The sequence below is a fragment of the Aquarana catesbeiana genome, linkage group LG09 (genome assembly GCF_042186555.1).
Source record: "Aquarana catesbeiana isolate 2022-GZ linkage group LG09, ASM4218655v1, whole genome shotgun sequence".
NCBI classification, from domain to species: domain Eukaryota; kingdom Metazoa; phylum Chordata; class Amphibia; order Anura; family Ranidae; genus Aquarana; species Aquarana catesbeiana.
In genome coordinates, this window is record NC_133332.1 from 46,636,000 (window position 1) to 46,648,657 (window position 12,658).

The 12,658-nt window shown below is 43.0% G+C and overlaps 1 protein-coding gene across 1 annotated transcript in view; it reads left to right on the forward strand.

Moving 5' to 3' along the window:
- LOC141107589 (complement factor B-like) overlaps positions 1-12,658 on the forward strand; it is an 88,338-nt gene that overhangs the window by 25,111 nt on the left and 50,569 nt on the right. The window contains exons 4-8 of the mRNA XM_073598434.1: positions 531-704; positions 3,183-3,278; positions 5,045-5,178; positions 11,932-12,073; positions 12,416-12,544. Coding sequence (XP_073454535.1) covers positions 531-704; positions 3,183-3,278; positions 5,045-5,178; positions 11,932-12,073; positions 12,416-12,544 — 675 coding nt within the window. The remainder of the gene's footprint in view (positions 1-530; positions 705-3,182; positions 3,279-5,044; positions 5,179-11,931; positions 12,074-12,415; positions 12,545-12,658) is intronic.

The following is a 12,658-nucleotide window of genomic DNA, read 5'->3' on the forward strand; positions in this document are numbered from 1 at the left end:
CCTGTTACACGGTATTTACGCAGCAATTTTTCAAACACGTTTTTTATTGGAAAGAAACTGTTTCATGAATTTTGTTTCATGAATAAAAAAAAACACTAAAGTAAGCAGATTTTTTATATAATGTGAAAGATGATGTTATGCCGAGTAAATAGATACCTAATATGTCACGCTTTAAAATTGTGCACACTTGTGGAATGGCACCAAACTTCAGTACTTAAAAATCTCCATAGGCAACACTGTAAAAATTTTACAGGTTACTTAGTTACAGAGGAGGTCTAGTGCTAGAATTATGCTCTAATGATCGCAGCGTATGTAACCTGTGTGTATCTGGCTCTGATACTAGCTGGTGCCTCACCAGCCACTGACCTCACTGCAGTGGAAGGTTGCAATATATAAAATGTTTGTTCTTGGGCTTAGGTACACTGGATACACTCTAACGTTTACTACTATTAATGGATTGTCAAACTGTTCTGTTATGGTCACGTTAATATTATTCTATATAATTTCCAGTATCTCTATGTTCTCTTCAGAGGGCCATTGCCCCAGCCCAGGGATCCCCATTGGTGCCAGTAAAGTTGGTACTTCCTATAGAATTGAAGGCAAAGTGAGCTATGATTGTCAGAATGGCCTGAGGATGTTTGGATCAAAGATGAGGGAATGTAAAGAGAACAAGAGGTGGTCAGGATCGGAACCATCCTGCAGAAGTAAGATAACTAAAATAATACTATTGAATGATATAACACCTATGTAAATGGTAATTTCTATAAAATAGTTCTCAGGGGCTCCAGCACTAGAGGTCCCGGCTTTCTCTTCCCCATCATGATGAAATCTTGATAATATGATTGAGTGTTCTGTACTTCTGGGACGTTTTTATTGCTCTGTTTCCCCATTGTGGAGACTCAACTCACTGCCTGTGTGGTCATCGACACGGAAAATCAGGGGGAAAACTTCCTGCTGTGGGCACAGAAAGTAGTTAAGAGCTGAAAGTAAGCCTTTGTCAACCGGGGCGCACTGCACCCAGTGCACCCCAGCCGCGGCACGCGCCCAGCCCCGCTGGTGACTGCTCTTGCCGAGGGGGGCTGTCACTGCACCCTTCTCACCCATATATTAATAGGAGCCAGACTATCCATTAGCAGACTTTGGAAAAAAAAATTCTCACTTTGGATTCTGTAAAACAAATCTTTAATACCCATGCTCAATTTGAGTTCTTATGTGCTAGAGCCCATTTTAAAGGATACGTTTTCTAGAACAATTGGTCCTGTTGGCATACAACAAATGCACGGTATTGACTTAATGATCAGATCTTTCATCCATTATGACTACCATATGTTTTTTCCAATTGTTCTTAATAGTAAATTTAACCTTACTATACCCTCAAGCATAACATTCTATTCAACTCTAGTTATTAACATCTCCTAACTGGGTCAATCACATAATTTGCAGTGTGCCAGCCCCAACTCACCTCTCTAGCCTTGCTCTTTCATTTAGTTCCGGGCCCTGGGTGTAGGATCAAAAAGCCAGTTTTTGCTTGTTATCCTTGTTATCAAGCCACAATGTGGTGAAATGCGTTAACCGGTTCCCGACCAGCTCCTGTAGACATACGTCGGCAGAATGGCACGGCTGCGCAAAGTAACGTACCCGTACGTTACTTTAGAATTTGCCGCCGTGTGCGCGCCTGCCGCGATCTCCGTGAGTCGGGTCGCGGGTCCCGCGGTCTCAATCACCGCAGGCATACCCCCAATCGCCTCATGGAGAGGACGAACGGGGAGATGCCGTTGTAAACGGCATCTCCCCGTTCTGCCTAGTGAAAAGTGTCACTCGATCTCTGCTCCCTGTCATCGGAGCAGAGATCAGTGATATCACACACATTGCCCATCCCCCTGACAGTTAGAATCACTCCCCTAGGACATACTTAACCCCTCTCCGCCCCCTAGTGGTTAACCCCTTCACTGCCAGTGTCATTTACACAGGAATCAGTGCATTTTTATAGCACTGATTGCTGTATAAATGTGATTGGTCCCAAAAATGTGTCAAAAATGTCCGATGTGTCCGCCATAACGTCGCAGTCACAATAAAATTCGCTGATTGCCGCCAAAACTAGTAAAAAAAAAAATATTAATAAAAATGCCATAAAACTATCCCCTATTTTGTAAACGCTATAACTTTTGTGCAAACCAATCAATAAATGCTTATTGTGATTTTTTTTTTACCAAAAATATGTAGAAGAATACATATCGGCCTAAACTGAGGAAAAAAAATGTTTTTTAATATATTTTTTGGGGATATTTATTATAGCAAAAAGTAAAAAATAATGCGTTTCTTTCAACATTGTCGCATCTTATTTTGTTTATAGCGCAAAAAATAAAAATCGCAGAGGTGATCAAATACCACCAAAAGAAAGCTCTATTTGTGGGAAAAAAAGGACAGCAATTTTGTTTCGGAGCCACGTCGCACGACCGCGCAATTGTCAGTTAAAGCGACGCAGTGCCGAATCGCAAAAAGTGCTCTGGTCAGGAAGGGGGTAAATCCTTCCGGGGCTGAAGTGATTAAGAAGGAGATTTTTTTTGGGTGGAGACACTATGGCTGTATATCTGTTATGGATGATCCAATAAAGTATTTCAGAAGAGCATAGACTGGAGTGCAGTTCCTATTAATTTATTCCCATCTAGCTCAATCACATATGATACACAACCCTGATCTCAGATGTACTTATTTTGTGATAAGTAGTACCCAGAATTACCAATAAGGTCCTTCTAATAAGGTCCCACTCCAATCCCTACCTCACCTAACCTACCCTTCCCCTTCCTCCCTTCCCTTCTCTACCATACCCCTTATGTTCTCCAAAAACAACATCTCACATCAATCAATTAAATGTAACTATGGAGAACCTAGGACCATAATGTAAATAACGAATCTGTCATATTCTCCTGTAAAGCTCATTTTCTATCTTGTACCATAACACACTTTGTAACTGTAGTGCCTTATATGTATAGATTTTTTTCAAAGAGTTCGAAAAGCGTAAGGTTAAAAAAAAAATGGAGGTAATTCCTCATCTAAAAAAAAATAACTGGAATTCTACCTTTTGCAAATAAATATTTAGGGCTATCTTGTAATATATTGAAAAAATTTGGATATCACATAACGTATCTCATATACTACTCTATAAACCATTTTGTCCACAGATTCTTACACATTTGATTCCCCGGAAGAAGTGGCAGAGGTATTTGGATCCTCCTTGGCTGAAACCATTGAATCATCAGACCCAAACAGAGTTGAAGGTTGGAAAATGCATAGTATATAGTCAGTCTTACAGTATAAAACAGCCTTTCTCAAACTTTTTTGCCCCAGAGGAACCCTTGAGAAGATTTTCAGATCTCAGGGAACCCCTGGTAGGATTAGTCCATTGGTTGTCATTGGGAAAATGCTCATACGTTGGATGTGGTACATGGTAAGAATTCCGCCCTTATAGGGGTAACCAGAATGACTCCCTCGCAGTCATTTCACTGGTGCTGCCAAGCGGCGTTCGACCTGGAACTATGCAGGCACCATCAGATGGAGGTCAGTTAGCCACAGATCATGGAACCCCTAGCCAACCCTTGAGGAACCCTAGTTGAGAATGGCTGGTACAGAAGAACATTTTAAACATTTTTTTTAGTGCTTGTGATAACAGAATAGCGAAGGCCCTTTTGTGTTTAAGCACGACTGTCACCCTGTGCACAAAGCCATTGCCATAAAGACATGGTTTTCCGGGTTTGGTGTGCTGGAACTTGAGTGGCCTGCACAGAGCCCTGACTTCAACCCCTCTAAACACTTTTGGTATGATTTAAAACACCATTTGTGAGACAGGTCTTCCCATCCAACATGATTTAGGAATGGCTCATACTCATATGGTTCTGATGGTCCGATGTCCATACACTTTCGGCCATACAGTGCAGCTTTTCAGGGGATGCAGGGCCTTGTTTGAAGCCCATTTGATTGGTTTCACAGAGATAGAGATGGATTTAGGTTCTTAAGTTTATGGGGCTCTAGACTAGGGTTTCCAGTGTACAACTCTTTAATTGCATGAGTACGGGGGGGGGGGGGGGGGGGGGGTTATAGAGCAGCACACTTCCTGGCTGTTCTCAAATGAATTTCCAGGACTTGTTGCAATATTATGTGAGGCAGTCTGAATTGCCACAGTCACCCATAGCTGCCCATAAACTAATATAATTTAATTTAAAATTATTTGCTTTAAAAACAATCATTTGATTTTTTAAGCATTAGTAGGGTCCAATCAATGTTAGTTTTCAACCTCAGTGAGAAGGATAGCAAAATGTTCTCGAATTACCAAATTTCTAACAATGACTGTGGTTTTCGATTGGGAAAGTCCATTGGTTCCAAAATCGAATGTTAAATTTGGAAGTACTTTTAAACAACATTTTGTCAAGTCATCGAATGTGCTGAGAATTTTTATTCGAATGTTTAAACACAAATCTACTAGTGTATGGCCAGCTTTAGTCTGGCTAGGAACAGCTTGAAAATAAGCAAATAATGCTGTAACTGGTTAGGAAAGTCTGGTGGAGGTCCTATATTTACTGTAATTCCAGCTTGCAAAATATCTTTACTCTAAGGGCACACTGGTAGCTGGGGAGTGTTAAATACAGGCAGCCGAGCCATGGTTTTACCACCCCTCCCTCCCGTCCGTCCACCAGTATTCTAAAATTACAGCCTGACAGGGCCATGGCAGTTTTAACTCAGGCTGCAGAGTTTGACAGTCTGCACCACCCGTCAAATTTGCCCATTGAGACCAATGGGGCTGCAATACAACTGCGATCCAATGCTTGGGTTGCAGTTGCAGCGTGATCCTGCAATGTAAAATTTCCATTCGGCAATTAAAAAAATAAAAGTACAAAAAAAAAAAAGAACGGGCGGCAGTAGCACCTCCTGAATGCCTGCCACCAGGGATCACTTTTCAGAGGGAAGTAAACATTACTGCCTGCCTGTCTGAAACAGACCTAAATGTGTATATTTCTAGTGATTTAATTTTTGTCTGTACTGTTTACAGATAAAAGCGATCGTAAACTGCAAGTAAAAACAGGTGGCCTCATGAATATCTTCATTATCATTGATGCGTCAAAAAGTGTTGGAGTGAAGAATTTCAATACGGCAAAGGACATTGCGGAAACATTCATAGAGAAGGTACAGAGCCTTATGTTTAGCCGGCAGGAAATGTGACATCGAGAGGGTAAACACAGAATAAATATCCCATCACAATGAATAATTCACTAGTTAGGCCCCTTTCTACGGGCTTTCCTAACAGATCCGCCTGTCAGTTTTTCAGGTGGACCTGATCGGATCCTACATTCAACCCTATGGAGAGGCAGATGTCAGCGGTGACATGTGCGCTGACACCCGCTGCTATCCAATCCGATCCTGTCTGCTAAATCCAGACGGATGGAGGTCCTTTTTTCCATCCGATTGGCGGATCGGTTTGGATGAAAACAGACAGGTGGTCCATTTTCATCCTACCTCCCCATAGAGGAGAGCGGGACTCTTAGCGCCGGTTCACACCAACGGGCAACACGACTTGCAGGCCGACTCTGTGAGGTGACCTGCACACGACTTCAGTGGCGACTTGCAAAACGACTTCTGTTTAGAAGTCAATGCAAGTCGCCTGAAGTCGCCCCAAAAGTAGTACTAGAACCTTTTTCTAAGTTGGAGCGACTTGAGTCGCTCCTATTAGAATGGTTCCATAGTACAGAACGGGACGCAACTTGTCAGGCGGCTAAGTCACCTGACAAGTCGCCCCTGTGTGAACTGGGTCTTACAGGTCTGTCTCTGCACAGTGAGCGGAGACGGTCCTCTCATCCGCCAGATCAGCGGGGATCAGCGGATTGATCCCTCGCTGAGCAAGTGGACAAGCCCGTGTGATAGGAGCCTTACTAAGACTGCTTGTTTTTGCAATTATACTGTTTTTAGCATCAACTTTGTGTGCACAAAAATGTAGGCCTTGTTCACATGGCAAGATTACATCCGTGCCCCATGCAGGACCATGTGCTACTGGCATGGGGATGCACAGATGTTCTATGCATCCCTGTGTCAGCAGTCTCATAGCTATCTATTGGGACACAGTGGCTGCACAAATATAGCCATGCTCCCAATGTGATATCTGTGCGGGTGCAAGACCCAGAATGCACCCAGGGTGAGTTCAGGGACACACACCCTCACCCACATGGATGTCAAATTAACCACTTCAATACCCGCCTATAGTAATATGATGCCCACAGATGGGATCTCCCATCCTGGGTGGGCGTCATATGATGTCCTGGGCTTCCCGGCCCACTAGGTAACCGAGCAGGACCGTGGATCTGTGTGTATAAACACACAGATCCACGTCCTGTCAGGGGAGAGAAGACGATGGTGTGTTCCCAGTACAGGGGAACACTGATCGGTCTCCTCCCCTTGTGAGTCCCCTCCCCCTACAGTTAGAAACACTCCCTAGCAAACACAGTTAACCCCTCAATCACCACCTTGCGTTAACCCCTTCCCTGCCTGTCACATTTACACAGTAATCAGTGCAATGTTATAGCACTGATCTCTGTATAAATGTGAATGGTCCCAAAATAGTGTCAAAAGTGTTCGATGTGTCCGCCATAATGTCGCAGTCACGAAAAAAAATCGCAGATCACCGCCATTACTAGTAAAAAAAAAAAAATGCCATAAATCTATCCCCTATTTTGTAGACGCTATAACTTTTGCGCAACCCAATCAATATACGCTTATTGCGATTTTTTTAGCACAAATATGTAGAAGAATGCATATCGGCCTAAACTGAGGAAATTTTTTTTCTTTTTAAACTGGGATATTTATTATAGCAAAAAGTAAAAAATATTGTGTGTTTTTCAAAATTGTTGCTCTTCTTTTGTTTATAGCGCAAAAAATAAAAACCGCAGAGGTGATCAAATACCACCAAAAGAAAGTTCTATTTGTGGGGAAAAAAGGACGTCAATTCAAAGTGACAGCAACAGCGCTGACAACTAAAAATTGATCTGGGCAGGAAGGGGGTGAAAATGACCTGTATTGAAGTGGTTAAACACCATTGAATTCCCGTGTGGATAAACATGGACCTGCACAGGGCTTGGATGTAATTGCCCCATGTGAAGGAGAATTATTACAACTGTTTTTTTCAGGAAGTGCTTTGGAGGCAGTGTAGCTCATTTGTTAGAAGTGGGAACTGTATTGCCCGTGTAATACTTCCCAAGTATGGAGCTTGTGAAAGAGGAACACCTTGGGACACAGAAGACATACAGCATGTGCATTACGCCACAATGAAAATGAGAATGACTACATTGCACTGAATAATGGGAATGTCTTAAAGGGGCATGGTTAAAGAATTGTAAGCCTACCGATAGCACATAGTTTGCGGTCCATGTAGGCAAAAAATACCCCTTAATTACTGTGCTGTGGGTATGAGTCTCACACACATAACCTAAAGGATCTATAAAAAAACATAAAACAAAATAAAGACAGAGAACTAACACTTTAGGGTCTATTTGTAAAACATTTGTTGCGCGAATGTCTGGCATGAGATTGCATGGCACAGGGAGACTGGTCCTGCAGCCTCCTGGGATATGTGATGTGTCCCAGGAGTTGCTGGTGGCTGGGGGGCTGGACAATGTGAGATCATCATTGCCTAGGTGTGGATTGAGGACATAGTAGCAGGTGCCAACGAAAAAAGAGAATGAGCAGTAGGTCACATTTTAAATGCATCAGTAAATATATCAAACACAAATATAAAACAATTCTCAATACTACAAAAAATATAAGAAAATATATAGAAAAAATGGTACTCTATAAATCATTAGCGCAATAAGATGAAATATAAAATACAGTATATAATCAAATAGACGGTGCAAACAAACTCAACAACATCCTTTGTCAACCATTGTGTTATATATGTTCATGTGCGCTATGTCAGCTCAAATAGAGAGAAATGGGCGATCAATCTACTCTCTATAGTGAATGAATGAATGAATGAATGAATGAATGAATGATTTGTAAAGCGCTGCAATTGCGAACTGAATCGCCTCAAGGCTCATAGTGGGGAGCCCATGCATGAGAGTTCAAATGCAGCAAGAGGTGTGTAGATGGTCACAGATGGGCTGACTCTGGATGGCTGCCAGCTCATAACAAGCTAGAAGGGGCTCTGTAGACAGTAAAAAACAAAGAAGAGAGCAGCGCCATCTAAGTGCAGCGTGATAAAAACATTTTAATATAGGACAGACGAATTTAAAGTGGAGTTCCACCCAAAAGTGAACTTCTGCTCATCGGATTCCTGCCCCCCCTCGGATGTCACAGTTGGCACCTTTCAGGGGGGAGGGGGGTGCAGATACCTGAATAATACTTGCACCCACTTCCGGCATAGATATCCGCAGAATCTGCAGGTATTTACGCCACTTCCCGTCCTCCCCCCGCTGTCTGCATGGGAAACACACGGGTCCCAGAGACAGCAGGGACCATCCGTATTGCGCTGCACGACTCGCGCATGTGCAGTAGGGAACCGGGAAGTGAAGGCGATAGCCTTCACTTCCTGACTCCCTTACTGAAGATGTAGGCGGCAGCACCCGAGGACCGAGAGACGGTTCAGCCTCGGGTGCCGACATCGCGGGCGCCCTGGACAGGTAAGTGTCCATGTTATAAAAGTCAGCAGCTGCAGTATTTGTAGCTGCTGACTTTTTAAAAAAAAAAATTCGGCAGAGCTCTGCTTTAAACTCACAAGATTGTAGAGATTACAGCGCACGTGAAATGGTATAGGAAGTTCATCCATTTCTGGGGGGAAGCGGTCGGCTCGCAGGTGGAGAGGCAGCTGATGTTCCTGGCTGCGCTGGTGGCTCCCAACGCTTCCTGGTTCTCAGATTCGGCTTAGGGGCGGCCGGACACATCACTTCCGGATGGTGAGAGAGTAGGGAGGAGCGCACGTTCGGAGCATGCGTGCTCCGAATGGCCGTTCCTGCTTGACAGAAGCCGATCTAACAATCAACTTCTGTTGAAGATGAATGAAAATGGCGGAAGACTTATGTCGATCAGCAACTGCAGCTGCCATTTAGTGTATTCTCACAGCAGAGGAATCCCACTGTCAGAATACAATGGCACAGTGGGGAGGATTCATCCATTCACCTTGCTTGTGTAGATGGGGGAATCCGTTAAATATTTTTTGGAAAAAAAATGTGGGTCAACTAAGGCCAGCCTTACATATACTGTAAGGCACATACTCTAGACCGAAGTCCGAAAGTGCAATAGTTATTATGTCATTAACTAGATAATCCCTGTAGTGCTGCTGTACAGACGGAAAAAGTCTAGGTCCTATTGAGGGCTGCACTGCATTTCCCAGGATAGGGCAGGAAGCAAATCGATGAACCTACACTATATTACCAAAAGTATTGGGGCACATGCCTTTACACACACACATTAGGAGACACCCTCCTAAACCTTGTGGACAGCCTTCCCAGAAGAGTTGAGGCTGTTATAGCTGCAAAGGGTGGACCAATTCAATATTGAACCCTATGGACTAAGACTGGGATGCCATTAAAGTTCCTGTGCGTGTAAAGACAGGCGTCTCAATACTTTTGGTAATATTGTGTATGTTGGTGTCTCTAGGATGAAATCTTTTCAGCCACAATGTGGAAAGAACATGCTGGCATAGTGGGCTTCCAGTACCAACCATTTAGGAAAAGGAGATTGTCTGTGAAGGCTCTCATTGGTATGGTATAGCTGGTAGTAGTTAGTCACATTCAACTGGATTTGTTCTACAACGTTGATGATGTCTCACTTCTCGTCCAAGCAGCTTCCTCAGTTGAGCGTCAGAAACATTCCCAACACACATGACCACAGAATGTTGATTGTCCAAAATACCTGTAAGGGAAACAATTAGATATTACACTTGCCTTTCCCCTGGCACCTAGGTGAGGATTACTTAATGATCCTTCTAGCGGGATTCAGGGGGATGTTGAGTAGCCCAAATCTCACTGAGAAGAGGATCCTACACTGTGCTGCAGCATCTTCACACAAAATTTGGAATACTCAGCATTCTCCGGGATCTTGTTGGCAGGAAGATGAAATCATGCCCTGTACTACAGAAGCTGGGGTCATAGTAAGTATATCATCTACATTTTTTCCCCCTACAGATGTATTAAGTCTATGTACCAAGGAGGAGAGGGGGCACATTTAAAAGCAGACCTTGGCTTGTAGATACAGTGTATTATTTTTTGTAAACACTCTTTATTTTAAGAATTTTACATACAGATAATAATACTGGAAGAATATATACAGAGTTCAGCATAAGCAATTTCAAAGGCAATATAACAAAATAACAAAATAGACTAAACGGAAAGCCACCCTGTCTATAGAATGTATGGTCAGGATCAAAGCCTGAATAGCAAGCTAAAGAGCGTATACATTAGATCTGTATTTTAACCAAAACACCAACATATTGCCAAATTTTCAACATAGCATCATACAGTGAAGACCAATTCGTCAAAAGATAGAAAAAAAGTAGAAGGATTGGAGGAGTGAAAAGTGAAAATCTCACTCCCCCAAATACATGATCGATGCATGTTCCTTTGAACAGGTAAAGAGAGTCCAATAGAATCACATATGGCTGAATCTTCCACATGGCCTAAAGCGAGGCTAAAATGTTTTGCATTGAGCGAATTTTGGCAATTTTATTAAACCAAATGAACGATGGGGAGATATCCTGTTTTCAGAGTAACGGCATGCAGGCCCAGGCATCATTCAACAGGTGGATCAACAAAGAATCTTATAGTGTTTCCTAGAGAGGTCAGAGTGGTGCAGTAGGTACCTGGCTGGGACATGGAGATATTTTAAACCTTTCAGATTGTCATAGCCACACCAGTTGAACAGCTATGGCTTATTATGCCGCGTACACACGGTCGGACTTTTCGTCTACAAAAGTCCAACGGACGCCGACGGACTAAAGCTGGCTGGTAATCCGATCGTGTGTGGGCTTCTCCGGACTTTCAGCAGACTTTTTCAGCCTCAAATCCGACGGACTTTAGATTTGAAACATGCTTCAAATCTTTACGTCGTAACTACGACGGACCCCGAAATCCGCTCGTCTGTGTGCTAGTCCGACGGACAAAAACCCATGCTAGGGCAGCTATTGGCTACTGGCTATGAACTTCCTTATTTTAGTCCGGTGTACGTCATCACGTACGAATCCGTCGGACTTTTGTGTGGTCGTGTGTAGGCAAGTCCGTTCGTTAGAAAGTCTGCTGCAAGTCCGCCGAAAGTCCACCGGAAGTCTGTCGGACAGGCTGTCGGACTTTTGTAGACGAAAAGTCCGACCGTGTGTACGCGGCATTACACTTTCCCTATCCCCCTTTGGGCTCTACTTTGTTGTTATTAATAGGAATTATGCATAGGTGTGCACCCCAAAGCTCAAATACACATGTCTTTGTCTGCAGCCTCAGCTGCACTGGACAGTGAATGAAAATGGTAAGTGCTCTGTGCTGAGCGGCTTCCTGTTCATTCAAAAAAACATAAGCATAGTAAACACTTACTAACACTTATTAAGTAAAACACTTTACTATGCTTCAGCAATGAAGGAACACAGTGAGTGAGTTCACTGTGTTCATTAAGAAAAGAAAATGACATATTGTCTAGCTCCTGCCCCTGCTCTCCTTCCTGAAGCATCCCCCCACAGCAGCCGGGGGGGAGAGGAGATGAGGGAAGCCAGGAGCACTGCAGGGGGCACAACACAGGGTAAGCCCAGGCAGTGGGTGAAATTGGCACCACACAGAGTGATTAGGGTGTGCCCAGGGACACCTGGCACTCCCCCTGCGCACGCCTATGGAATTACGATAACTATATAATCTGACAATCTTTGACTTGACACTATATCTTATATTCATGCATACATATGTTTGTTTGAAGGTTTCCAGCTTTGACTTTACACCTCGGTATTCGGTCATCACCTATGCTTCACAGATAAAAAAAATTGTGACTCTCTCAGAGTCTGAGATCAATACAGAAGCCGAAAAAGTTATAGAAGATATTAAAAAATTTAAATATTCAGGTAAAGTATTAGCTGGATTATTCAATTTCCAATCCACAAAAGAATGATATTTTATACTGTATGTGGAGCCTGGTGACTGAGTGAGCTCTTTATTCTACTCTGGCATGTTACCAAAATTCTTCCTATGTTATTCTTGCTGAAACTGTATGTTTATCCCTGGTTGAAGAATCTCCAGTTGTATCATGCTGGGGTTTGTACTTCCCTTACAGCTGGTAGAGATGCATAAATTGCCTCTTCCCATAGCTGGAAGACTAACATGTGCCCATGTGCTATATACACTATATCACTTTTCAGAAGATGTCAATGTTCACAGTTGTTTTTTTCCCATTTATACTCCCACAGAACATTCTGATAAACAAGGAACTAATACACGGGGTGCCCTTCAGGAAGTCTATAATCAACTGTCTCTGGATAATCAGAGAAACGAGAAATTTCTCGAACATTCTAATATTATTATACTTTTGACTGATGGTAAGTATTAAGTGTCTGATCCAACTCCTGAAAATCTCATCAAGTTCATGCCCTGCTTTGGGCAACCTTAGTTCATTGATTACTACTGACAACCATAGTTAGTCCATGGTTACT